Source organism: Leucopleurus acutus (genome assembly GCF_964270905.1).
Source record: "Leucopleurus acutus genome assembly, chromosome: 11".
NCBI classification, from domain to species: Eukaryota; Metazoa; Chordata; class Mammalia; order Artiodactyla; family Delphinidae; genus Leucopleurus; species Leucopleurus acutus.
The window spans coordinates 44,478,660-44,505,132 of record NC_139152.1 but is presented as its reverse complement, the minus strand read 5'-3'; the positions used below and the strand labels follow the sequence as shown (position 1 = coordinate 44,505,132).

The window sequence follows — 26,473 nt, the reverse complement described above, 5'->3', positions numbered from 1 at the left end:
CTGCCCCCAGCTGTGCCTGAGCCCTCCCCACCCCCACCCTCTCGCATCCGATTCCCCTAATCCCTGCTCCCCCGCCCTCCCCTCTGCCCCACTTTTCCAGGACTCTGATTGGCTGATTCTACTGACTGGACTGGGGGGGAGGCTGGCAAGGGAGGGGGCAGGGGGCAGAACCAAGGGAAGGGGACGCTGTCAGGCCCAGGCCCCTGGGGGGCCAGGGCCAGGCCACTGCCTGGGGGCAGCAGGCACCAGACACTGAAGGTATGAAAAGGGGCCGTCTCTGGAGGGAGTAGGAAAGGATCCCAGGGGGACCCTCTGCCCCAGTAAGGTCATGGGAGGACGGGGCTAAGCTTGCAGCCTCCTGGGTTTGCCTTTGTTCCTGGGGACCCCTGTTGCTGGCAGGGGCTTGCCAGAGCCATGAAGGGCAGCCAGAGTTCCCTGACTGGTGGACAGAGAAGTCGCAGAAGGGAGCTGGGCCAGCAGAAGCCCAGAGGGGCCAGCCGTGCGGAGCCTGGCAGGGCTCCTCCCATGGCTCTGGGGCAGGAGGAGAAGCTTTCAGGGACGGTAGTGGAGTTTCAGTTCCCCTTGGGGTCAGACCCAGGCATTCCCCTCCCAGGGACTGGTCGCAGTTCCTCCCGCAGAGCCTGAGCTGAGCATTCCCGCGGCTGACAGAGGGACCTGGGGAGGACAGGAAGGTGGGGAGAAGGGGCTCTGAGAATGGCCACAGGCAGTCCACCTCCCAGATCGAATGCCACTTTCCTACCCTGAGACATCGACAGTTAATTAAGAATTACGACTGGGACAAAATCATAACTTTGGGGAGCCTGAGAGATCCAGCAGCCCTCCTCCAAATACAGGCCTCAATATTCCTCTCTAAGCAGTGGGATGAGTCACTCACCTGCCAGTTCTCCCTGGGGTAAGACTTAGCCTCTGGGATTCCCTGGGGGAAAGCAAAACCAGAGGAAGGGAGAAGCCAGGGGCGTGGGACTCCCGAGTCCTTGTGGTCCAGCAGGCGGCCTGCAGAGAAGGCCTGTGATTTTCCTGGGTCTGTAAAATGCCTAAAGGTCTTGGGGGAGGGAGGCTGGAGAAGGGGGAAGTGAAAATCACCCAGAAGGGAAGAACAACAGGTCTGCGCCCTCCCCCAGGCCCACAGGGCACCGTGCTCCGTTGCTCCGGAGCCAGCCAGCAGGGGAAGTGTGTGTGGTGGGGGTCACGCTTCTGAGTGTGGGCCCCCAGCTGGGAAGTGGGACTGCCAGGCTTGGGTTGGGCTCCTGAGCTTCAGCCTTCCTGCCCCACATAATGTTTTCTCTGGTCTTTAGGCAGCTTGAGCCGGGCAGGGCCCCTCCCTCTGCTGCGGCAGCCCCCCATCATGCAGCCCCCACTGGACCTCAAGCAGATCCTGCCCTTCCCACTGGAGCCGGCACCCACCCTGGGCCTCTTCAGCAACTACAGCACTGTGAGTAGCAGCCTGCCTGCCTTCCCCACCCTTCTGCCACCCCCGCTGCTTCCGTCCCTGCCCTCTTCTCCTCTTGTATCTAATTCCTTATGTCTTCTTAGGGCCCCATCTCCTTTACTTCTAGTCAGTTACAAGTTTTGTTGGCTCTCTGGTATACTATTGACAACAATAACAATAATAACTAATATTTGCTGAAATCCGGCTATGGGCCAGACACTGTGCTAGGTGTTTTATATGAATCATCTCATTCAGTCCACCATCGAGAGAAGTCACAAGACCTAGACTGGTGGTAGTGAGTACAGGGAGGTGGAAAGAGAGACTCTTCAAGGGCACAAGCAGGCTGTTTGTAAGCTCCAGCTCTCTGGAGCCCACCGTTGGGTGGATAGGGTAGGGTCAGTGGGGTAGGGCTTGGAGGGCTGGCAAAGTCGTCTAGATTTAATCACTATGAAGTAGGGAGGCATTATCCATTCTTGAGCAGGAGAGTGAGTGGGAAGGGGCAGTGTTTGAGGCAGGTGAGTGGGGCATCTGGATGGAAGGGAGCAGAGACTGGAGGATGGTGGCCAGTTAGGAGGCTGTCCCAGCAATAAGGGCCTGCAGGGGAACCTGGAGAACCAGACTGGGCCCGCAGCATCGGAAGAGTGCGTGAAGGAAGCGGGGTGGGTGAGGTTTTTCCAAGGAAATCTTGACAGGCCACGGTGACCAACCAGGGTTTGGGGGTGGGGGAGAGAAGATGAGTCAAGGATGACTCCGGGGTTCAGGCCTCTGTGACCAGGAGAAAGAACTCACCTTGCCAGGGACAGGGGCTTAGAGGAGGAGGCTGGCCTGGGGTGAGGCTGCTGAACGCACTTTAGGACATGGCGAGTTGGTGGACCAGTGGGACGTTGAGCCAAAAATGTCCAGCAGACAGTTGGAATCTGGGTCCTGGAGAGTGGGCTGGAGCTAAAGGTTTGGGGGAGGTCAGCTTTATTCAATTCAAGTAACCCACCGTCAAACCATATTCAGTTACAAACACGTACTGAGCATCAACTACGCGCCAGGCACTGCAGCAGATGTGTTTTTGTGTGTGTGTGTGGTTTTTGTTTGTTTGTTTGTTTGCCTACACTGTGTGACTTGTGGGATCTTAGTTCCCCAACCAGGAAATTGAACCTAGACCCTCAGCAGTGAAAATGTGGGGTCCTAATCACTGGACTGCCAGGGAATTCCCTGCAGTAGATGTTTCTATACTTGATCTCATTTAATCCTCACCACAACCCAACAAAGTAGACATTATTATTCCAGTTTGACATACTGGAAGACAGAAACTAAAGCCCAGAGGGTTTAGGGATTTATCTAAGTTGACGCAGTACATGCCTAAGGTATGATTTGAACCCAGAGCATCTGACTCCAAATACAGTTCTCTTTATACCTGCTGCTTCCTCCAAACTCCTCCCAGAGAATCCAAACCAACATTTGCAATGCGCTTTGAGGTTTACAAAGCATTTTTCATATCTCAGTTTTTATAGCAACTCTATGGGGTAGCTGTCATTTTATCCTCGTTTTACAGACGAGAAAATTGAGTAATGACGATCAGGAAGGCACTGTCCTAGATAAAAGGGAGACATGAGGGTAAATATGACATGCTCCCATGCTAAAGGCGCTATATTCAGGAAAGAAGTATAGATGTGTATGCAGTGATCTACAATGCAAAACAGAGGAAGGGTTATAAATATTGTGACAGAGACACTAACAAAAATTCAATTGAACAAAAAAAATTTTGAGCACCTACTATGTGCTAGGCACTGGTATCAGGGACACAGGACTCAGTCTGTGCTTGGAGAGCTCACGGTGTAGTAGGAAAGACAGTAAGTTAGCATTTACCCTATAGTGTGAGAAGAGCTGTGCTGGAGGCAGGTAGCTTGTAGGGGAGCCCAAGGGGGTGTCAGGAAAGACTTATTGGATGTGGTGAGGGACCAACCAGAGCTGAGCAGGAAAAAAAAAAAGAAACAGCAGAGGAAAAAGGGATTGAAGCTGGAGCAGATGACGTTATGATTTGGGCTTTGAAGAACTATTAGTAGGATTTTAAAAGGGATTTCAGAGAACACTGCAGACTGAAACAAGGGCTAAAAAAGAGCACTTGAGAAACTGCAGTTGACTGGGTGTGACTGGAGCAGAAGGTGCTGGGAATAGTTTCCCCCCAGTCTACATACCTGATTTACACTTAACCTTGGGTCTCCTATCTTTGTCCCCATTTTATAGATGAGGAAACACTGACCCAGAGAGGTTAAGTGACTTTCCCAAGATCACAAAGCTACTTTGTTGATTCACGTGGATAATCCCAAGTTTCTGACTCCCCAGGTTCATGGCTCCACGGCCTCTAGTGGGGAGGAGCTATTTAAAGCCATGAGAGTGGATAAGCTTGGAGAGAGTGTGGCCAGGTGTTAAGTGATACCAGCTTTGGCATCAGACTGGCAGGATTTGAATTGATTTTCGAAAAATACTGGCTGTGTGACTTTAGGCAAATTACTTAACCACTCTGAACCTCAATTTTATCAGCTGTAAAAGAAGACAGTAATAGCAACTCGCAAGGTTGTTGTGAGAATCGTATTACATAATCATAATGCCTAGCACCTAGCACAAAGTAAGTTTTCAATCAGTGTAAGCTGCTATGATTATTACGTTATTTCATTGTTTTTATTTAATAGAGGATCAGAGAGAGAAAGGTAGTTTCCAAGGCCCAAGCCTTGGGTAATAAGCAGAATTAGGCAGTAGGAACAGGAGGAGGCAGGCCCCTGCAAAGGAAATGAAGGAGCCACAGGACGGGGTGGGGACAGAACCAAGTTCCTATAGAGTTGGAGAAGCCAAGGGAGAGAGTGTGGCAGGCTGCATCAATAGTGCCAAATTCTGCAGGGGAATGAGGACTGCAGAAAAGCTGCAGACATGCCCTGGCAGTACTGTGCAGCAGTTAAGTACAGGGCTTTGGAGTCAGAACGCCCGGGTTTAAATTCAAATCCCAGTTCAGCCACTTACTAGCTTATGACCTTGGACAAATTATTTAGCCTCTCTAAACCTCAGTTCCCTCATCTATAAAATGAAGATAATAATAGTATTTACTATTATAATAGTGGTTGTAAAGATTAAATTAGATAATCCACGCAAAGAGCTCAGTCCAGACGCTGGCACATTCCAAGGGCTCAGTCAACATTAGATGGTGGTGATGGTATTATTATTCACGGAAGAGTCTCTCCTTCCCTGCACTAATACTTCCAGATGTCTCCTACTCGGGTAATTCCTACCCCTTAGACCCCTCCCTGAACTATGCGTCCCTCTGCCCTTGGACATCCCTCACTGTCTCCCAAAGACAGCCTCTCTCTACATCCAGGCCCCTGCTTCGCTCATCTCTCGGCCCTAGGTGGAACGGAGGGGATGAGATCCGGAGATGAGAGAGCCGGAATCCTAGGACCTGTCCAGAGAGGATAAGGAAGTGTCTTGGGGCAGTGGGCTGTTCTGCCCTCCTGTCCCTCGTCCCCCAGTGCTGCCCCCACTCTACCGCCAGAGGGCAGCAAGTGCACGAAGCATAAGCCCTTCGGGAACCTGGTTCTCCAGCAGGTGGCGGGCGAGAGGAGGAGGTGGGAAGAGGTTAGGGATGATGTCCCCAGTTTGAGGTCGCTTCTGCCCTGGGCGACCCCAGCTCCACCGTTCAGAGGAGTCACTAAGCAGTGCCTGACACCTGGGTACCTGGGCTCGGTCTTGCATCCCTAGTAGGGGAAGTAACATGTATAAGGGGCACAGGGGTCGTGTGCAGAGGGAGCAGGGAAAGGGTCGTCTGCGGACTCGAAAGAGAAGCTGTCAGCAGAAGAGCGAGGGTGGAAGGGGTGAAAGAAAGGAGAAAGGTCCAAGCTAGAGAAACAGGGTCGGCCACTGGTAGGGTTACTGGACCCAGCAAGGGTCCCCATTGGAGGAAGCCCAGTGGAGCATCTGGTCAATGCCCCGTCGCCAGGCCGAGGGGCCCTTCGCCAGGACCAGGTCTTTCTGGAACCAGTGTCTGGACATGGACACCCCGTCCTCTCTTCGCCCTAGCGCCCCTTCAAGCCTCCCGAGCTCCCTATCCCCGCCCCCGTCCTCGGCCCCGCCTCTGGGGCGGGCTCCGGGCCGGGCCGGCGCCGCCTCTCCTTCTCCGGGCCGGCCCGGCCGCACAGCCCCGAGCCACCCGGGCAACGAGCGCCGCGTCCCCGGCCTGCCCGGCCCGGCCAGGCTCGGCCTCCCCTCCCGGGTACGCCACCCCGGGCCATGGAACCGCGTCCCCCGGGGTCCCGCAGGGTAAGCCACCCGGCCCCTCCTCTCTCCCTGGCTCCCGCCGCTGCCGCAGCGCCCCCCCCACCCCATCCCCGCCCGCCCCTGCCCGGCTCCCTACCTCTCCCTTCGCCTGGTCCTCGGGTTATCCGGCCCATCCCCCACGACCGGCGCGGCCCCAACCAATCTCCGGATCCCATCTGGCGCCCCCCAGACTGCTGCCACCATACTGGATACCCCGGCCTCTGCTTCTCAGATCCTTGAAGTCCCCCAAATTTTCAGACTTCCCATCAGGTCCTGCACCTACCCTCAAATTGCCACGCCGCCGGTCAGATCCCTTATGCAGCCCTGACCCCATCTCAGCCTTAGTCCCCTTCCTAGCATCCCTCCCCCACCAGCTTCCACCTGCTCTTTAGACACCCTCTAGCTCCCTCTCTTTCCTGTTTCAATCCTTCCTGTCCCTCAGGTCTTCCCATCCCTGAGATTCCATCCCCCTTCCCTTTTTGCCTTTATTTGGGGCGGGGAGGTGGTGTGGTGGTCAGACAGGGGCAGCGGAGCCATCAGATAAAGGGCAATGGAAGGAAATATAATCATAGCCCCTCCTGGTGTTCCTGATCTGGTTTCCCCCTTCCCTCCCCCTTGCCCTTCCTGATTCATTTTGCCCCAGCTTAGGAGAGCGATTCCCTTTCATGTCTGCTATTGGAGGGCAGGTGGGAGGAGACGGTTTTGTGGACCTTTCCAGACAGTGTCTAGGCCAAAATCCTAGGGAAGGGGCTCTGGAGTGAGAGGGCTCTGGGAGATGCTGGCCTTCACCCCTCCCCAGAGAGCCCTCATCTAGGTCACCAGGGCCTCTTGACCTTGGCCTGGAGCAGCACTTCAGTGGCTCATATTCCACCTGCGCAGGGATTGGGCCCAGGAACCCTCACCTTCAGCCTGGTGTCTCCTCAGTTCCCGGAGGAGAGGGTGGGAAGGACCTACCTGACTGGGTTGCCGCCCTCCTCTCTGCCCACCTCCCACCCCTAGTTGGTGTTTATGGACTTAAGCCTGAGGAGAGGGCTGTGCAAAGGAAAAGGCTCTCACCTGGAGGAAGGACCCAAGCAGGACAGGGACCAATTTGCAGGGGATGGATGTTGGGACAGTCAGCTCACAGGTCATCCTCAGGGCACTGGGTCCTCAGCCACTCTGGGGAGCAGGCTGGGGTCCTGGGGTGGGGCACAGACAGAGCCAGGGACCTCTGCTTTCCCCTCTCCATCCCACTCCTCTCTCCCTACCATCTTCATCGACTTAGGTTTCCTGGCCCAGATTGGGTTTCTGTTTGGGCTGAATTCCATTCCCCACCCAGCATGTGAGGACATCCAGGGGCTATGGAGAACCCTGGGGCAGAGTTGGGGGGGGGTCCCTGGTTAGGGAGGACTGTCGCCCGGAGGCTGGGAGCTGAGTGCAACCTCTGTCTCCCCTTTCTGATTAAAGCCTGTCTCCAACTCGGTCTGTCTTCCTGCCAGACACATCATACATTCACACCGATAAACACACAGCTGAAGATTGCACAACCTGACCATTCATGGCTTCGGCAGAGCCCCTGACACAGAACTGTTGATACAGAAATGATGTACACACAGCACGTGACACGCCTTCACACTCCACCCCTGCACAGATTGATCATAGACTGCCTAGACACACACAGACACACCCAGTCTTCCCCTGTTTGGCTTTTCCCTGAAAAGGACCTGGGCTTCCAGGAGGTGAAGAGTAAGCCACTGAGAGGGGCTGCTTCCAGCCAACGGGCAGGCCAGGAAATTGACACTGGCCTGTCAGACTGGTTATCTGAACCTGGCTCCTGCCTCTGTCACTGCCAAATGGGATGGCGCATTTCACAGGGATGCTAACGCCCCTTTCCAGACCACCTTCTTCCCCCTGCTCCGTGTTCCTGTCTCTCACCAGTGTCTCATGGGGAATCATGAAGACCTGGGCGCAGGGAGGGCCTCAGCTGAGGAGCTGGGTACCCCCAGCAACTTTTTTTTCACTTGATCCTTCCACCTAGAAGATAAGGTTTCAGCTCTAATCTGGTTCCATGCTTATGAGAGATCCCAGCCACCACCCAGTTCTTCTCAGCCTCAGCTGCATTCCAGGCTCGCCTCTCCCTGGCCGCCTGGGGGCCAGAAGGGAGGAGGACGGGGCAGGGAGGCAGTTTTCATGCCTCTCGGCCCCTGGCTTTATCCTCATCGCAGAAAGCCTCAGACAGAAACTCCCATCCTCTTCCCGCCTCATGTGAACTCTTGGCAGGAGACTGCAAAGACATCTGCTGACCCAGGGTGGGGGCAGAGGCCATTCCTGATCCCTCCCAGCCCCATAGCCCTGTGACCAAGGGGAGGGAGTTCAGAAGATCCCCGGGCTGCCTCAGGCCAGCCCAGCTTCTTACGTTCTCTGACTGACTCCCGCTGGAGCCACCTACTCTCTCCCGGGTTCTTTTGCTCCCTCTAGAAGCTACTGCTTTAAGAGGTCCAGGGAATGAGTGTGTCAGGGCAACCTGGGGCGCAGAGATGGGAGGCTAGGAACATCTGCCTCCTGGGACCAGAAGCTTGGCTCGGTTGATGGTCTTGCCCCAGAGAGGAGGCCGAAAAAGGCTTCAGCTGAGAGCCCTAGGGTCTGGGATGCTTTGAGACTTCCTGAGTGGGCCTCTGGTGGATCAGCCCAGGAGAAAGGTCAAGGTGACAGAGCTTGATCTTCATGGTATAACGGATGGAGACGAGTCCAGGTTCGAGTCCCAGCTTATTAAGTCATGCTCTGACCTTGGGCAAACCACTTCTACTTTCTGTCAAATGGGAGCACTGGGCCAGGGGATCTCTCAGGTCCCTCCCAGTGCTATGAAGATTGGGCTGGGAGGGAATCAGGGAGCTGAGGCTCGGAGCCCTCTGGCATGCTGGGGGATTGGGAGGAGGCTCTGGGGACTTTGGTTCAACCCAGCTGCTGCCAGTGGGGTTGTGATGGACATGAGCTTGTGCTGGGGTTCCTGGCTCACCCCAGCCTGCCTCCACAGATGGACCCTGTGCAGAAGGCTGTACTGTCCCACACTTTTGGGGGACCCTTACTCAAGACCAAGCGGCCCATCATTTCCTGTAATGTCTGTCAGATCCGCTTCAATTCTCAGGTAAGAAATCCAGCTGCTCACCCATCCACTGGCTGGGGCAGGGACGACCAGGGGATCTTAGGGGAGGGCAGGGTCTGGGAGCTCTGGGTGAGGGGCAGGGATTAAGGGGATATGAGGGGATACTGCAGGAGAGGCAGGGCTGATGGAAAGCACTCGGGAGGGACAAGAGATGGCTGTATATTTTGACATGAAGTATATAGCCCAGTCCTCTAAGGCTGACCCCTCCCTCCCTTGGGGACTGAGGCATCCCTGGCTCAGAACTTCTTGGAACACAGGTGGCCATCTGTGTCTGGGTGGGAGTGTGGCCTCTGGTCCTCTGGTCTTGGGTACAGGGCTGAGTTATGTCATTGGCTCCCTGCAGAGCCTGTGCCCACCTTGGCCTCTGCTAAACTCCTCCCCGGCTCACCCATTTCTCTCTAACCTCCTGGCTTCCTCCTCTCTCCGCCATCCTCCCTCCAAATTACACACAAGGCCTGGCCCCCACTGCTCTCCCAAGGGAAAGCCTCTCCCATGGGAGAAGCCACACCAAACTCAGAACCTTGGTGTCTGGCCTCCCAGATTTTCTCCCTCGGAGGCTCCCTTGGGACTTTTGTATGGGTCTAGAGGGGGCTTTGTGGCGTGCAGGTTCTGAGAAGTTTTGGAGAAAAACAGCAGAGCCTCATTCTGCTGAGTAGGAAAAAGAAAGCATGTTCTGTTTCTCTACCCAGTACACACACACACACACACACACACACACACACACACACACACACGTGCCACACCATGCCTCCAGGCTCTGCACACCCCTGGCCCACCCCTGGGCTGTCAGTCTTTTCCTGCCTATCCACACCTTTTATTTCTACTTTACTGCCTGTCTGGGTGACCTTGTGGTTCCAGGATTGTGTGTTCTTAGCAGGGGGTGCACACAGTGTGGGGACCAACCCAGATTTAGACCTCCCCTTGACCTCGACCCCAGGCATCCCCTTTCCCAACCCTGGCTCTGCTCACTGCTGGAGGTGGGAGACTGGAGGGGCCAGGGGCCAATAGTAAACAGCCCTCTCCTCTTTTTGCCCTCCCCTCCCCTCCTCCACCAAGCGCCTCTGTTTTGACAGCTGTCTCTGCTGCTCTCTCTGTCTCCAGAGCTGGGCTTGGGGCCAGGGTCCTCCAGGGTGTCCGCAGAGGCTTCGGGGAAAATGAGACCCAGAGGGGAGTAGTCAGGGTACAGCCCAGGCTGCAGAGCTCCTGGGACTCCCAGCGTGAGGGTGGGAGTCCCAGGAGCAGCAAAGGCTGGATCTTGGGGCCAGGGGACACAGGCATAGAAGGCCGGGGGTCGAAGAGGATGCGGACTGGCTAGATTGCTCGGCCCCTCCCATTTAGGGTTCTCCTGTAGTTGTGGGGTCCCCTTCCCTCACCCCTGGACAAGGTGGGAAGCCTGAGTCAGCAGGCAGGCCCTGGGTGTGGTGGTGGGGTAGAGCCTGGGCTAGGTGGGGATCCAGGTTCCCAGCGACTGAGTAACCAGGGTCCTCGACATGGGGCTCTACCTCTCCCTGGTGTAGGGAGAGGTTAAGTGCAGCCTGCTGAGGCCACCCCAGCACCTGAAGGAGCTCCATGGGGAGAATGTTCAGATGAAAGACGATCTCAGATTCCCTCTTCTTCCTCCATCCCTACAGAGCCAGGCTGAGGCCCACTACAAGGGTAATCGCCATGCCCGAAGAGTCAAAGGCATCGAGGCTGCCAAGACTCGAGGCAGGGAGCCCAGCGTCCGGGAAGCAGGAGATCCAGCTCCCCCAGGCGGCACGCCCCCAAGTGGAGAGGGTGTAGCCCCCCGTCCAGGTATGTCTGACTCCCCCCCAGCATCCTTCAACTGAACTTGCCTCCTCCATTCTGTCCCCAGTTCCCAGAACTCTCCTCTGCTTTCATCTCTCTCTTCCTCAGCTCCCACCCCAGCCCCACCCAAGGTGAGTCCTGCAGCCAAAGCCAGTGACGCGAAATTTCCATCCTGTCACCCCCACTGCTGCCCCAGCTCCTCTCAGCAGAGTCCCCACTGTCTGTCCTCCCCACCTCCCAGTGACTCAGACAGGGGCTAGGGTGAGGCTACCTGGCAAACTTCCTCAAGAAAGAGGGAACCACCAAATCCAGGGAGAGACCATTTCATCTTGGGGAGAGGGGCAGGGGAGAGAATCAGGATATCTGAGGGCCTGCCCATGGGGGCTCCCCCCAGGGAGGACTGGGCCCAGGAAACCCAGGCAACTCCCTGGGTGATCTTGGGTAGATCTTTTGACCTCTCTGGGCCAGAGTTTTTTGTCCCTCGGAAATGAGGGAGTGAGACTTGAAGATCTGTGAGGTCTTTTCCGGGTTTACAGAAAGCAACTCTGAGATTCTTTCTCCCTCGTGGCTGGTGGCCATCCTCAACCTTAACTCCCAGCCAAGAAACTGGAAAGAAGGAACATCAAGACGGACGATCCGAGCCACCCCCATCCTGGGATTACATCAGATGTCAGTCATGGCAACTCCAGAGAGACCTGACTTCCCCATGTCCTCCTTGTCCTTGCCTGTCCTTCCTGCCCTACCCTAAGGAGAATGAAAACCAAGGAGCTGCACCACCAGCTTGGGAAGCAGGCCCCACTCTCACCACACATACACACACAAACACACACACCGTCCCTCGGGGATGCACAGACAGGGCGAGTGGGTGAGCTGAGTTCTAACTGTGTTCTGGCTGCTTCTCAGCCTGAACACCTCAGGTTAACTTGGTAATGTCTCTGTCAAAGGGGGATGATGGTGGTGGCGGTGTAGCTAGCGTTTTCTGTCTAGCCCTGTTCTAGGTGCTCGATACATATTACCTCACTTAGTTCCTAGGGTATCTCCCTAAGGAGGTAAGGAGACCTGCCCTGCTTTTGGAAGCCAGGAGCTTCTGTCCAGATAGAGATGTGAGTGTGCTGTCTGGATTGGGATGGAGATAAATGATGTCAGGAATGAGGAAGAGAAAAGAAAAGGAAAGATCACAGGATGGACCAGCAAAATGGACACTGGCAGGGCTCAGGAGGTCCCCTCCCACCAGCTCCCCAGCCCCACCCCCGGCCTCCCCCTGACCCGGAAACTGGATCAGCTGCTGGAGCAAGAATGGGAGCGCTAGAGTTTCCCCTGTGCAGAGGCCAGAACCCAGCGCTGAGGCCTGGGGCCTGTGCATCTTTAATCAAGCCATGAATTATAGAGCAGCCCACATCCCTGTTTCTTCCCTCTCTGGTTCTGCTGTTTCTGTTTCCCTTTTGCCATGTCTGTGCCTGTCTCTCCCAACCTCTCCTCACCTCGCTTCTGCCCCTTCCTAGAGTTCTTTGGCATGCCTCCCTGGGGACTGGGCAGGCCTCTTGAGAAGGGGCTGGCCGGGCAGGAAGCCCAGGCTGGCTGGCAGGCCTCGGAGGGGAGGTTCCTTGTTCCGTGCCCCTCTCCCCCTCACCAGGCTGGCTGCCAGCGTCACCCTGGCTGAAGGGGAGGCTGGTGGGGCTGGACCCCTCAGCCATTCCCAGCTCATGGAGAATGAGCCAGGCACTGGAGGCTCACACCCAGCCCGCGGCAGCTGGACCACATCTGGCTCTGGTCCAGGGCATGAGAGCACGCGTGTTGTCACAGGGTGGGGACTCCTGGGCCCTTGCCCTCCGGGAAACGGGGCTAGGCCTCCTCCACATAAAGAATCTTCTCCGAAAGCCATCTGGGATGATCCCTATGTTTCTCCCCCAGTGACAGTTTCCATGGAAAATGGACTGGGTCCAGCCCCAGGATCCCCAGAGAAACAGCCTGGCTCCCCATCCCCTCCCAGTGTTCCGGAGACTGGTCAGGGTGTGACCAAGGGTGAAGGGGGGACTCCAGCACCAGCTTCCCTGCCTGGGGGAAGCAAGGAAGAGGAGGAGAAGGCCAAGCGGCTGCTCTACTGTGCTCTGTGCAAGGTGGCAGTGAACTCCCTGTCCCAGCTTGAGGCACATAACAAAGGTATGGGCTCCCCTCCCCCACGCCCACTCCCCTGTCCCCATCCCCTCCTGCTCGCTATGTCCTAACCCTCCTGGCTTCCAGCATCCCTGGACCCTCGAAGACTCACCAGCCTAGCTCCCTCCCTAATCATCTTCCTCATTCCTTAGCCCCTGACCTTCTCAGTTCCCTCCCCGCCCCCGCCCTATTTCTGGTAACTGTGACTCTCCCCTGACCCACCGTGTGTCTGGAAGGGTCCCAAGGGCCTTGGAAAGCCCCCACGCTTGATGCCCCCCCCCCAATATAGTAATTGGAAATGTGGGTATTTGAGGCGTAGTAAGCCTGGAGAATTTTTTTCCACCTCTTACCTCCCGCCCTCTGGGGGCTCCAGGTACTAAGCACAAGACGATTCTGGAGGCCCGAAGTGGACTGGGCCCCATCAAAGCTTACCCTCGGCTGGGGCCTCCCACTCCCGGGGAACCAGAGGCCCCTGCCCAGGACCGAACCTTCCACTGTGAGATCTGCAATGTCAAGGTCAACTCGGAGGTCCAACTGAAACAGGTGGGTCCAAGGCCCTTTCCGAGGACTCTGGAGAGCGCACCTGCTGAGGGAGGAGGGGGGACAGGGAGCTTGGGTGAGACTCTTCTTCAGGCTCGTCCTTTGGTGCCACAGAAGGGGCGGGGCCAGGTGCTGAGGTGCGATCACTCCGCTCCCTGGCGGTTGCTCCTTTCCCCGTGGTTCACAGCCCCCCACCCACTGGTCCCTGCAGCACATTTCCAGCCGGCGGCACCGAGATGGCGTGGCCGGGAAGCCCAACCCCCTACTGAGCCGTCACAAGAAGCCCAGGGGCGCCGGGGAGCTGGCGGTGAGGCCTGGGCGATGGAGAATTCGTCCTAGGGGCGGGGACCGGAGCGGGGAGGAGAGGGGATGCCGGCCGGCCCTGGGAGAGGTGGAGTTTGCGGGGCCACAGAAGGACTTTTCCCTCTCCCCGCCCCTCTCCCCCCTGCAGGGCACTCTGACTTTCTCCAAGGAGCTGCCCAAGTCCTTGGCCGGAGGCCTGCTCCCCAGCCCCCTCGCGGTGGCTGCGGTGATGGCAGCGGCAGCAGGCTCCCCGCTGTCTCTGCGCCCGGCTCCCGCCGCACCTCTTCTCCAGGGACCGCCGATCACCCACCCCCTGCTCCACCCGGCCCCCGGGCCCATCCGAACTGCGCACGGACCCATCCTCTTCTCCCCCTACTGACCTGAACCCTGAACCCCCTCCCATTCAAACCCCCCACCTCCAGCCGGGACCCAGGCCTCCGGGCTCCCAGTCCGTCCCTCCTCCCGGCACTCCCTGAATGATCTCTCTCCTTCCCCCCCACCCCGAGGTACGGGGTTCCAGGAAAGGGGAGGGGTAGCGGGGGAGGGGGGCTTCAGAAGGGGGGGAACACCCCAGATCTCAGGGAACCCCGCCCCCTGCCCTTCCCTCTCCCCTAGAAAAGGGGGGGCTGTCTCACCCCCGGGCCCCCTTGGAGACACCCCCTCCCAAAAGCCATGTGCATCCAGCCCTTCCCCCCCAAACCTAGCACAAAACGGGGTTCACAAGCCATGATCGGGGTCCAGGGGGCAGAAATGGATTTTCTTGGCAATAAGCGGACTCTGGGACTCCGGCCCCCTACCCCCAAACTGAAGCGCTTCCGTGAACACCCCCGTCCTCCGCAGGGGGAGGGGAGCAGGCGGGATCCTGGGTCCCTCATAAGCACTTTGGTTTTACCGCCTGCAACCTCACTGTGCCCGCCCCGCATCACGCCCCAGCCCGGGTCCAGCCGGGCCCATGGGCAGCACTTGGTGGCATCTCTGGCACTTGGGTGGGACCAAGTAGATGCCCCTATAGACCCTTCCCTCACCTTCTTCCTTCCCAGTCCGGATTCCATTCTTTTCACCAGCACCCATCGCCCAAGGGGTACCAAGGGGGGCAAGGGGTGTCCAGTCCAAGCCCACCCCCGCCTCGCCTTCCGCAAAACTGTGAGCAGAAAGCAATAGAAGCCTCGCCCCCGCCCCGCCCCTTTCCGCAGGATTTGCAGTCTGTAGCCCACCCCATCCCAGCTCCTAGACCTCATGGCTGTCCCTCCCACCAGGCACCTCCACTGCACAACTCGGGCGGGGTCGCGACCTCCCCACCCCACCTTGTGGTTTCCGCATCGTCAGTCCTTCCAGCACAGACCCGGGAGGGGGACAGGCCCCCACTGGCCTTCCCCTGCCCATCGACTCTTAATGCTTGACGATGTAGCAATCCCGGCCCCCAGCCCACGTCTTTCCCTTTTCCCCCTCCCTGACAATAAAATCTGGATTCGTTGCCCTCCGTCCCCCAGACTCAGCCTCTATCTTTGCCCGCTGAGGTGGGAGCAATTCCATCAGAAGTGTACGTGTATGGTGACGGGGGGGGGGCGGGGGGGGCGGGCACACAGGAAAGAGGGCCAGAAGAAGGAGGGGGACGGGAAAACGGGGCTGGGAGGAGGCAAGATCCGAGGCTTGCGCAAAGTGAGCAGAGCTCCCCATCCCACTCACGCCTACTCCGGCCCAGCTCAAGTGTCAACTTGGCCCTGGGGAATCATTTCGAGTCCAGGTCTCGGATTGCAGCCACGGCTGTTGAGAATTCGCCGCAACTCCACCAGGCGGCGCCAACGACATGGAAAAGGAGACCGCTAGGCTCCAGTGCGTGTCTCTAGATTCTAGGCAGACAGGTCTAGACCCGGTCTCAGACAAAGGAAGAATCCAGGTTTTTGTACCTCTGGTGGGAAACGCACGCCAGCAACCCTCAAGGCATGGGAATAAGTAGGGGCAGGGACTTGGGAATCTGAGCTGTAGGCTCTGCTCGGCCCCAATGTAAACAGTGACCTTAGGGTTAGTCCTTACCCTCTCGAGACCTCAACTTCCCCATCTGCAAAATAAGCAGGTTTGGGTCTCTTAAAAGTTCATTGAGACTTCATGGATCCATGACTAAAGTGTTGGGACCGTGCCATTTACAGGTATGCTAGAGTGCCTTCTCAACTGGTTCCCTAAATGGTCTATGGGACAAGAGAGCACACATCGCTCACTGCCTCCCACATGATGCTGGGGGAAGGGGTCTCTTCTCTGTCTTCAGAATTCGACTCGACCACACACTCACAAGAGCAGCCAGTGATTCTGTGACCCCCCCCCCCTTGCTCTAGTCCAGCTGGGCAGCAGAAGGTCAACAAGAAAGGCCAGACCAGAACCCAGTCTCTACATGGGCCCATCCTGAGTTGCATTCTCTTTGCTCATTTCCACCTCTCTACCCACTTCTCAGTCTTGCTGAAGAAAGGGGGAGGGAAGATGGGATGACATGACGACTGTCAAAGAGGAAGGAGAGGGGGAAGAGGGGCCTCCTGAGCTAGTCAATTATGAAGTTGTTGGGGGGAGTTTGCTGTAGGCTCAGAAATGGAACGCAACAAGGAGTTTTGGGGGTTTGTGTGTGTGTGTGTTTTGTTTTGTTTCAGGTCGATCTAGCTCAAAAAAAGAGACTGGAGATCTAGAAGTCTGAGGGGCAGGAGTGGCTGAATAGGAGAGTGGAATGAGAAAAGCCGGGGCTCGATCACATGTGGGAAGGGGGGGGCTGGAAGAAATCGGGGTTAGAGGGGCTGAGATATTAGCATGTCCCACAGGTACTTCAAATCTGGTATAAAACTGAATTCATTATTTACCTCCTTCCCTAAGCCTGCTATGCTTCCCACATTCCCTATCTCATTGATTAAGAGAACCACCATCCACCTGGAAAACTGGGAGTCTTCCTAGCCTTCCCTCTTCCTAACCCTTTATCTAATGAGTCATTAAATAAATCCTATTTGGGCTTCCCTGGTGGCGCAGTGGTTGAGAGTCCGCCTGCCGATGCAGGGGACGCGGGTTCGTGCCCCGGTCCGGGAGGATCCCACATGCCGCGGAGCGGCTGGGCCCGTGAGCCATGGCCGCTGAGCCTGCGCGTCTGGAGCCTGTGCTCCGCAACGGGAGAGGCCACGACAGTGAGAGGCCCGCGTACCACAAATAATAATAATAATAATAATAATAAACCCTATTTGACCTCTTAAGGACCTACGGATCCCGATCATTGTTCTCTATTCCCACAACCGCCGCTCTAACCAGCACCGGCTACATCATTTGTGGGGCCCAGTGCAAAATGAAAAAGCAAAGTGTTCAAAAACAATCTCAAGGCTGACTGCAGAGCATTAACTCAAGCACTGGACCCTTCTCAGCACAAGGCCCTGTGCGATTACACGCGCAGGTAGCATGCCCACCAAACCAGCCCTGGCCCTAACTCAGGCCCTGCCCACCCCTTGTCTGAACTGGTGCCTCCTTACTGGTCTCTCTCCCTTTGGCCTGCAGGCTTTCACTCCTTACTCACAGCTCTCCAAGTGTAAATCTCCTCCAGGATATAACCCCAGCTCCTCAGCATGGCGCACAAGGCCTTCCTTGATTCTGACCCCACTCACCTCTCCAGGATCTTCCCTCTGGGCCCCTCCTTCACATCCTTTGTTCACCTCTACCTAAACCTCCGTGACTCTGTGCATCCTGCTCCCTTTATCTAGAACGTCCTTCTACTTATCCGCCAAAAAAACTCCTGTTCATCACTCACAATCCAGTTCAGGTGTCTCTCTGTGAACCGTTTCCTGATCCCCTCCTTGGCAGTTCGCTCCTTTTCTCCAAGTCTCTGATGCACTTCACAGAGGGTCGGCAAACTTTTTCTTAAAGGGCCAGATAGCAAATATTTCAGGTTGTATTGGCCAAGAGGTAAAATTGAGGGTGTTATGTAGGTACCTACATAGGTAACCTTTTTTTTTTGTTTTGTTTTTGCAGTACACGGGCCTCTCACTGTTGTGGCCTCTCCTGTTGCGGAACACAAGCTCCAGACACGCAGGCTCAGTGGCCATGGCTCACGGGCCCAGCTGTTCCGCGGCATGTGGGATCTTCCCGGTCCAGGGCACGAACCCTTGTCCCCTGCATCGGCAGGCGGACTCCCAACCACTGCGCCACCAGGGAAGCCCCGGGTAACCATTTTAAAATGAAAGAAAACATTCTTGGCCCGTGGCCCATATGAAAATAGATAGTGGGCCAGATTTAGCCCAAAGGCCAAACTTTGCTGACAGCTGCTTCAGAGGACCAATTAGGCCTTTATATATTTACATATCTGTCTCCTCCCCTAGACTACTCACAAGGCCATGCACCATCCCAGGGTCTAGCTCAGAGTCCAATGCATAGTAGACACTCGATACGTTTTTGGTGAGTGAATGGATGAATGAACCAATGATTGGGAGCCTGAGGCCCTGTGGGGCGGGAAGCCAGCATCCTAGATGCTCCATTTCCCACCTTTCTTCGTCTGAATCCTTTTTCAGATGTGAACTATCTCCAAGTTCTGGAGAGAGGGAAGGCAGTGTTCTCCCAAAACAAACTCAACGCTTCTGGGGTGCCTAGAGTTGCTCCTAGAACTTGGTCTTATCCTTTGGCCCCTTGAGAAGTGGCCCAGATACTCTGATGCTCTGTCTCCCTGTCCCAGCAATTCTCAGCAATGATCTTATAGGTGTCCTGCCGTGCAAAGAGAGGAAGGAAACAGAGCTTGGGTTTCAGGAAGGAGAACTGAAGGAGTGATAAGGCTTTGGGGTGAGTAACAGGGAAATTTCAACAGAAAAGCCCAGATTTCACTAGCTAAGGCAAAGTGAGTAGGACCAGAGAGGCAAGGAAGGAAGCAAGGGAGGAAGTGGCTGAGGTTGTGTAACTGGGGAGTTACTTGTTCTCTCCGTCTAGTATAATAGGAGACAGGAGAGCAGAGCACCTCCTGTCTGAAGCCTGACTGCCCACCAGAAAGGACTGCTCTTTGAATGAGTTGGACATCTTCCACCGGAGAGAGATTTGAAGGCTGGGAGACTCAGGTGAGTACTTTGGTGGTGGGTGTACCTTTACGTTCTCTGTCTCCTCATCTCCCAGGTGGTAAAAACAGAAAACAACTGAGGCCTGGGGGCTTCCCCGGTGGCGCAGTGGTTGGGAGTCCGCCTGCTGATGCGGGGGACACAGGTTCGTGCCCTGGTCCGGAGGGATCCCGCATGCCGCGGAGCGGCTGGGCCCGTGAGCCGTGGCCGCTGGGCCTGCGCGTCCGGATCCTGTGCTCCGCGGTGGGAGAGGCCGCAACGGTGAGAGGCCAGCGTACTGCAAAAAAAAAAAAAAAAAAAAAAAACCCTGAGGCCTGGGACTACAGACAGAGGGTACTATTCTCCTGAATACAGAGGAGAGGGGACTCCTGGGTGGTCTTAAGGGACAGGGAAAGAGTTAGAAAGGTCGGAGGGTGCTGGGGTTACTGAGAGTATCTGGATGGATATTGAAAAGGCTGGGAGTTCGGAGTGGACAGAAATTAAAGTTAGATAAAACTTTGGGGAAATCTTTGAAAATGGGAAAGGAAGGGGTTGGGGATCTTGGGATGAAGAGGCCTGTGAATGGCTCAGGAGGCTGGTGAGATCCTGGAGTGGTTCAGATGTTCAGGAGCCCAGAGTTATTCAAGAGATCTAGGGACTTCCCTGGTGGTCCAGTGGCTAAGACTCCACGCTCCCGATGCAGCGGGCCCGGGTTCGATCCCTGGTCAGGGAACTAGATCCCACATGCTGAGACTAAGGTTTCGCAGGCCGCAACTAAAGATCCCACGCGCCACAACAAAGTTTCCTGCGTGCTGCAGCTAAGACCCAGAGCAGCCAAATAAATAAATAAATAAAATTTCGTTCAAAAAAGAGAACGATCTAAGTTCAAGGTCAGGTTCTGACTCCCTCTTCCCCCCACCCCACCCCTTTCAGCCTCCATCATGTGGAACACCTCTGATGCCAACTTCTCCTGCTACCATGAGTCGGTGCTGGGCTATCGTTATGTGGCAGTTAGCTGGGGCGTGGTGGTGGCCGTGACAGGCACTGTGGGCAACGTGCTCACCCTGCTGGCCTTGGCCATCCAGCCCAGGCTCCGTACCCGCTTCAACCTGCTCATCGCCAACCTCACAGTGGCCGATCTGCTCTACTGCACCCTTCTCCAGCCCTTCTCTGTGGACACCTACCTCCACCTGCACTGGCGCACTGGTGCCACCTTCTGCAGGGTCTTTGGGCTCCTCCTTTTTGCGTCCAACTCTGTCTCCATCCTCACCCTCTGCCTCATCGCCCTGGGACGCTACCTCCTCATTGCCCACCCGAAGCTCTTTCCCCATATTTTCAGTGCCAAGGGCATCGTGCTAGCCCTGGTGAGCACCTGGGTGGTGGGTGTGGCCAGCTTTGCTCCCCTCTGGCCAGTCTATGTCTTGGTGCCCGTAGTCTGCACCTGCAGCTTTGATCGCATTCGAGGCCGGCCCTATACCACCATCCTCATGGGCATCTACTTTGTGGTTGGGCTCAGCAGTGTCGGCGTCTTCTATTGCCTCATCCACCGCCAGGTGAAGCGAGCAGCACAGGCGCTGGATCAGTACAAGCTGCGCCAGGCGAGCATCCACTCCAACAACGTGGCTGGGACAGATGAGGCCACGCCTGGTCGTTTCCGGGAGCTGGACAGTGGGCTGGCAACAGGAGGGCACAGCGAGGGGATTTCATCTGAGCCGGTCAGTGCTGCCACCACCCAGACCCTGGAAGGGGACTCATCAGCAGTGGGGGACAAGAGCAACAGCAAGGCAGCTAAGCAAATGGCAGAGAAAAGTCCTCCAGGAGAGCCTGCCAAAGCCAGGACAACTAAAAGAGCCCAGAGAGCTCAGGACTCTCCATCGGAGTTTGGGAAGGTGACTCGGATGTGTTTTGCTGTGTTCCTCTGCTTCTCCCTGAGCTACATCCCTTTCCTGCTGCTCAACATCCTGGATGCCAAGGTCCGGGCTCCCCGGGTTGTCCACATGCTTGCTGCCAACCTCACCTGGCTCAATGGTTGTATCAACCCTGTGCTCTATGCAGCCATGAACCGCCAATTCCGCCAAGCCTATGGCTCCCTCCTAAAACGAGGGCCCCAGAATTTTCGTAGGTTCCATTAGAACTATGTCCCCAGTCACCAGAATCTGGAGATGTCTCCTCCAGAACTAAGGTGGTCAGCTGGTGTGAGAGGAGATGAAAGACCTTCGGGAATTTCCACAGACAACCTCTCCCCAAGCCCCAAACCAGGCCTCTCCACCCCTCGCTCAACATTTCAGCCCTAGGCTGCTCAAGGTGCGTTATTAATTATTAATAAACAAAACCTGTCCTTTTCACATTCAGGTGTGATCTTTGGGGAAGAAGGAAATAGGCCAGGGTTGGTCTGCAGCTGGAACTTAATAGTTAAGGGTTTGGGGGGACCTAGGTCAGAGCAGGGAGGGGCAGGAAGCGGAAGACCAGGGACACAGCCTTCAGCTGAGGGGTTTTCAGGTATAAAACATGTGAGTTGGTTTAAGAGGATTGGTCTGCCTTTTGCGTAACTTCCCAGAAATGGCCCCCACCTCTAACTACTGCTGCCAGGGTCCCCCATCACTGCAAACAGGTTTTTTCAGCTCAAAAATGTTTTGAAATCCAGCTTTGATAGGCCCTCCAGGGAGTCCAGCCTCCTGGCCCTTGCCCTATCCAAAGAGAATGGTCACGGGGAAGAACTCCTCACTCTGTGGAAACGGAGCTGAGCTTAGCTGAGGCAATGACAGAAGGGTGTTCTAGCCGCCCTAGCAAGGTCACACTTGTTGGAGCTAATTCACCTGGGTCCTGGCCCCTCCCTTCCCCCAGACTTGCTCTTGTCATCCTGGATTACGAAAGCCGAACAGAGACTCTAGTTAAGAGGGCTCAGGGGGCTTCCCTGGTGGTGCAGTGGTTAAGAATCCACCTTCCAGTGCAGGGGACATGGGTTCGAGCCCTGGTCCGGGAAGATCCCACATGCTGCGGAGCAACTAAGCCCGTGCGCCACAACTACTGAGCCTGCGCTCTAGAGCCCGTGAGCCACAACTACTGAGCCCGTGTGCCACAACTACTGAAGCTCATACGCCTAGAGCTCGTGCTCCACAGCAAGAGAAGCCACCTCAATAAGAAGCCCGTTCACCGCAACAAATAGCCCCCGCTCACTGCAACTAGAGAAAGCTGCGTGCAGCAACGAAGACCCAATGCAGCCAAAAATAAATAATAAATAAATTTAAAAAAAAAAAAAAGAAGGCTCAGGAGCCAAGCTGAGGGGAGAGCATATCATTCCCTTCCTCCAGTGTAACTGACATCCTGTCACCCATGTGCTCGCGAATGCACATGCACGAATTTAAAGCACCTGTGGCCACCAGGTGACGCTGGTTCTCTGTGTTTCCTTTCTGGCTTCCCTGTTGAGGACAGAAGGTGTCAGCAAGACTGGGAGTCCAGAGATACACCACCCTCATGGCCAGCAGGGGTGGAGACCCAGGAATCCGCACCCCTCCCTTTTCCCCAAAGCTTAGGAAGAAAAGTGAAGAATTAGACACTTATTTTTCATGAGATATTTATTGTCTACCTGGTTGGGCTGGGGGAGCAGGGTGGGCACTGGGGATAGAATGTGAGAGTCATGTTGATGGTGACACTGCTGTGGCTGCGTGCCGTCCCTTCCCTGCCCCCAAGTCCATGGTTTGAGCGAACAAGGTCCAGAGAGATTAAGACAAGGGCAGAAAGAACCATAGTCAGGGTGGACAGATTGATACCCTCACATTCAACACACTTCCAGGGCCCAGGAATCCTGCCTCCTAATGAGGAGCGTGTGCTTCGGAGTGTCCTCCTCCCGCAAAAATCCCAGCAGCCTATACTGAGTCAAATTCAGGTGGCTAAGGCAGGGGTCCAGACAGGTGGGGTGAACAGCAGACCGATAAAGAACATCAGCCTGGGAGTGTAGGGACCAGGGCTCCAAACAAGGCTCTCTGATAATTAGTTCTGTGAACCTGAGCAGGACCCTGGATCATTCTGGACCTCAGGTTTTATAATCTGTACAAAGATGGGGGTGGGGTGCACCCTTATCATATGCCCTGTGCTGTCCTAAATCCTATAAATATATTATTCTGTGTAATCCTTACAAAATTTACCAAAAAGTATCTATTATAATCTCTTGCTTACAAATGAAAAAACTGAAGCACAAATCGGGTAAGGAATTTGTCTGAAGTCAAGAGCTAGTAAGTGATATGATCATGATTTGAGGGCCGAAAGTCTGACTTTAGTACCAGCCCACATGTCTAACCACTATAGGACAGTAGCCTTTTTTTTTTTTTTTTTTTGCGGTACGCGGGCCTCTCACTGTTGTGGCCTCTCCCGTTGCGGAGCACAGGCTCCGGACGCGCAGGCTCAGCGGCCATGGCTCACGGGCCCAGCCGCTCCGCGGCATGTGGGATCTTCCCGGACCGGGGCACGAACCCGTGTGCCCTGCATCGGCAGGCGGACTCTCAACCACTGCGCCACCAGGGAAGCCCACAGCAGCCTTTTTATAACTAGAATCAAGTGACCAGATGATCCCTAAAAATCCTTCCTGCTCAAACCTAAGATTCTGAAAGTTGAGAGTTCTCTGAAGGGTTGTAAAAGGCTTCACTTTTCATATTCCTTGAAGGCGATTCAAAAGCTTTGGGAAGTAGAAAGGAGCAGCAATAGGGATTGAGGTTAGACCTCAGGAGGGACTTCCCAATCATCAGTCGCTGGGGAAAAAATGACTCAGGGAACACGGAAGGAAACCCTGGAGTCTGAGACCAGAGAGGACAGATCACAGCGAGAAAGATACGCCCTCCTCTCTCACCCTCCACAGCCCACACACCCATACCCCACCCCTAATCTCGATAGGCGCCGAGTGAGGTTAAAGAAGAGGAGGATGATCTCTCAGGCTTTTTCTCTCTTGCGGGTGTGCACTGCGCGCGTGTCCCTCGTGGTGCGGAGCTCACGCGTGTCTCGGGGAAGTGTATGCATTTGTCTTGGGGAAGTGGGTCACGGGGGCCCTCCTGAGGGTGTCAGTGTCTGTCTCTCTTTTCTCTTTATCTCTGTCAGTCTCGGGCTCTATCGCGGACTTTCTGACGCTATCTCTCGAGGCTTCTCTTTGTCTCTCTGCATCTGTCCGTCTCTCCTGTAGGTTGTCTTCATCGTTTGTACCTCCGTTATCGCCTTTTTTCTCCCGACCTTGTTCTCTCCCGCCTGCCCCCCGCCCGCTCTCCCCGCGCCCCCTCCCCGGTCCCTCACCCCGCTGTCGCTCGTCCGCACACTCTCTCTCTTTCGCTGTCTCTTACAGGCAGATTTATGGTCGGCCCAGGGCCTTTCATTGGCCAAGCGCTGACAGGACTTGATTTAACGCTGCCTCTCATTGGCTGAGCTTGACAGGCCGATTTACGAGTCACTCTGTCATTGGCCAAAACGCCTTGGCCCTGATTTATGGCTCGGTGGCGGAGGAGAGGGGGGGCGCCGCTGGGGAATGAGGTTGCCCCTCCCCTCTGCACCGCTTCCGCCTTCCTATCCCCTGCTTTTTCTCCCCTTGCTCTCCCTCCCCTCAAGGAACCGCACTCCCTCTACCTGTTCCTCGAGACCTCTCCTCCTCTTTCATCCATTGGGAGGGGAAAATGGGGCGTGGTGGTGGTAGGAACTGAAGCAGACGAGGAGGTCTGAAGGGGTGAACAGGAGCTGAGGAATCTGAGGGGTAGGATGGGGTAGAGTAGGGAGAGAAGAGGAGATTGGAGAGGGAGAGAGAATCCTGAGCTGAAGAGCGAAGGGGAAACTGAGGGGGCGAAGGGGGTGACCAAGGAGTAGGAAGGCTGAGGAGAAAAGGAAGACTGAGGGAGAGAAAGGGTGGGGGGCTCTGAGGAGAAGACGGGAGAGACTGAAAAGAAAGGGCGTGTATGAGGGGGGCAAATGGGCAGAAGCGGGGAGCTCCGGGCACGGAGAGAGACTTTTCTTTTCAAACCTCACTAACCAGACCGAACGAGATGGAAATTTCCTCTTCAGACAACGGTTCTGAAAAGGGGGAGACTTGGAGGAGCAAACACGTAGAGAAAAGCGCAGCACAGAGGGGAGAGGGGCGCAGGAAAGAACTAGAAGGTAATAGCAAGAAAAGAGAGAGGGAGAAGGATGGAAACTAATGGAGAAGACAGAACTAAGTTTGGTTTTTATGTGGGGGCGTGAGAAAAGGCGAATCCCTAGAGGAACGATTGAGAGCCACAACTCCTCCTCTCAGTGAAGACCCATAGGCGTCTGCCCGGGGACAAGTCAGACACCACCCCCAGGAGATGTTCTACTTCCTCAAGGCTGCAGTAGGCTCCCCTTCCTACACCTCACTCCTCCCGCTTAAATTTATGAGTTCAGGGCTGGCCTTCAGGAATTAGGAATATTTATGCTTCTTTGAGAGTGAGGTTTGGAAGGTGATATAAATAAGGGGCCATGGAGGGGCTGCAGCGCTGGGCTCCTACTTTTAGCACGGACGCTTTCCCAAGGCCCCCACCCACCAGTTCCCTCTCATTCTGAGCCAGAGAAAGGAGCACTGAGGGAGGTGGCGAATGGCTCTCAGATATCAGAAAGGGCCTTTGACTATCCTGGAGAGCCCCTCAGAGGACTGCAGAGCTTTGCAGCAGAAAGGATTGAAGGCAGATGGGGGAGGAACTCTCCAGTCATCCTGGCATTCTTATCACCCCTCCTTGCGTGCAGTTACAGCATTTCTGCAGAAGACGGAGAGAAATGGGGAGAAGCCAGTTTCCCCTCTGCCCCCCTACACTCAGTTGCTGAGGAATAAGGGAGAGGAGCCAGGAAATTCAGAGGCAGGTTTCTCTGGCTTGTCACCTTGCTCACTGGGAGAGGAAGATCTGAAATCCTCCACCGCCCCACAGACCACAGCCTGGGTCCCTGGGAAAGGAGGCTGGGAATGCAGGGCTCAGGGCATCTCCTAGGAGTCTAAGCCCCCAGCCTGTCCACCCCCACTGCTGGCTGGGAATTAAAAACAGCCAGTAGTTCACGATACCCCTGGGCCTCCAGGAAATGAGAGAGGGAGAGAGGATCTGTCCTGTGAGTCCACATGACTTCTCCAGCCCTCAGCTCCAGGAGCCGTGTCTGTGACTCCCAGCCCAACCAGAGGGCTTGCTCTGGCTTGGGGAGGTAGTGAACAAAGAGGGGGTCCATGATATAGGGGGACCTAAAGAGAACAGAGGGAGGTGGGGAAGAGCTGCCCCCTCCGTCCACACGCACACTGTGCCTCCCATCCACTGTGGCCTCAGCAACGATGGCCACAGCACAGACGCCGGACTGTGCTGCCTGGAGTGGGAGAAGGGAGGGAGAGAAAGGTCTAGACTGGCCCTTTAAGAGCCACTTAGGGTCAGAGAGCCTGGGCTACAGAGAGGGGAAGGAGCTGATGTCAGAAGACGGATGGGCAGCAAGATGGGGATTGATGCTAATGGGGGAGTTAAAGCTAAGTACCCAGACACGCAGAGGGCAGAACTGCAGATCTGTCTTCCTCATGCTCACCCCCCTCCCCAAACCAGTGCTGTAAATCTGCCTTCTCAATTGGGGGAAGAGGGAGCGAGGAAAAAGGAGATGCTCACATCTCCCTTTTCCTGTTTTTTTCCTTACCCTGTGCAAATCCCCACCCCACCCCCAGTTCTTTTGTCCTCTCCCAGTCTCTCCTCCCAACCCGTGAATGCTTCCCACTGAAATTTCCAATTTTTGGCTTTCCATCAAGAATTGAGGGAATGG

At 55.7% G+C, this 26,473-nt stretch overlaps 2 protein-coding genes across 4 annotated transcripts; both read left to right on the top strand.

The window, feature by feature from the left end:
- Window positions 1–1,335: 1,335 nt before the first annotated feature.
- On the top strand, window positions 1,336–14,052 carry ZNF385A (zinc finger protein 385A; the record flags this gene model as incomplete). 3 transcript variants are annotated; one of them, XM_082850674.1, is made up of 7 exons in its annotated part: window positions 1,336–1,453; window positions 8,760–8,870; window positions 10,520–10,682; window positions 12,594–12,836; window positions 13,204–13,373; window positions 13,582–13,677; window positions 13,822–14,052. In XM_082850674.1, exons 1-7 carry the CDS (start codon window positions 1,367–1,369, stop codon window positions 14,050–14,052), a joined length of 1,101 nt encoding a protein of 366 aa, XP_082706800.1. In that variant the 5' UTR covers window positions 1,336–1,366. The 3 variants fall into 3 exon arrangements, with proteins under 3 accessions (XP_082706800.1, XP_082706801.1, XP_082706802.1); XM_082850675.1 differs by having other exon boundaries at window positions 12,588–12,836; XM_082850676.1 differs by lacking the exon at window positions 12,594–12,836.
- Window positions 14,053–18,658: 4,606 nt separating this feature from the next.
- GPR84 (G protein-coupled receptor 84) lies at window positions 18,659–21,000 on the top strand. The gene is made up of 2 exons (XM_082849958.1): window positions 18,659–18,730; window positions 19,640–21,000. Exon 2 carries the CDS (start codon window positions 19,648–19,650, stop codon window positions 20,836–20,838), a length of 1,191 nt encoding a protein of 396 aa, XP_082706084.1. The 5' UTR covers window positions 18,659–18,730; window positions 19,640–19,647; the 3' UTR covers window positions 20,839–21,000.
- The last annotated feature ends 5,473 nt before the right edge of the window (window positions 21,001–26,473 follow it).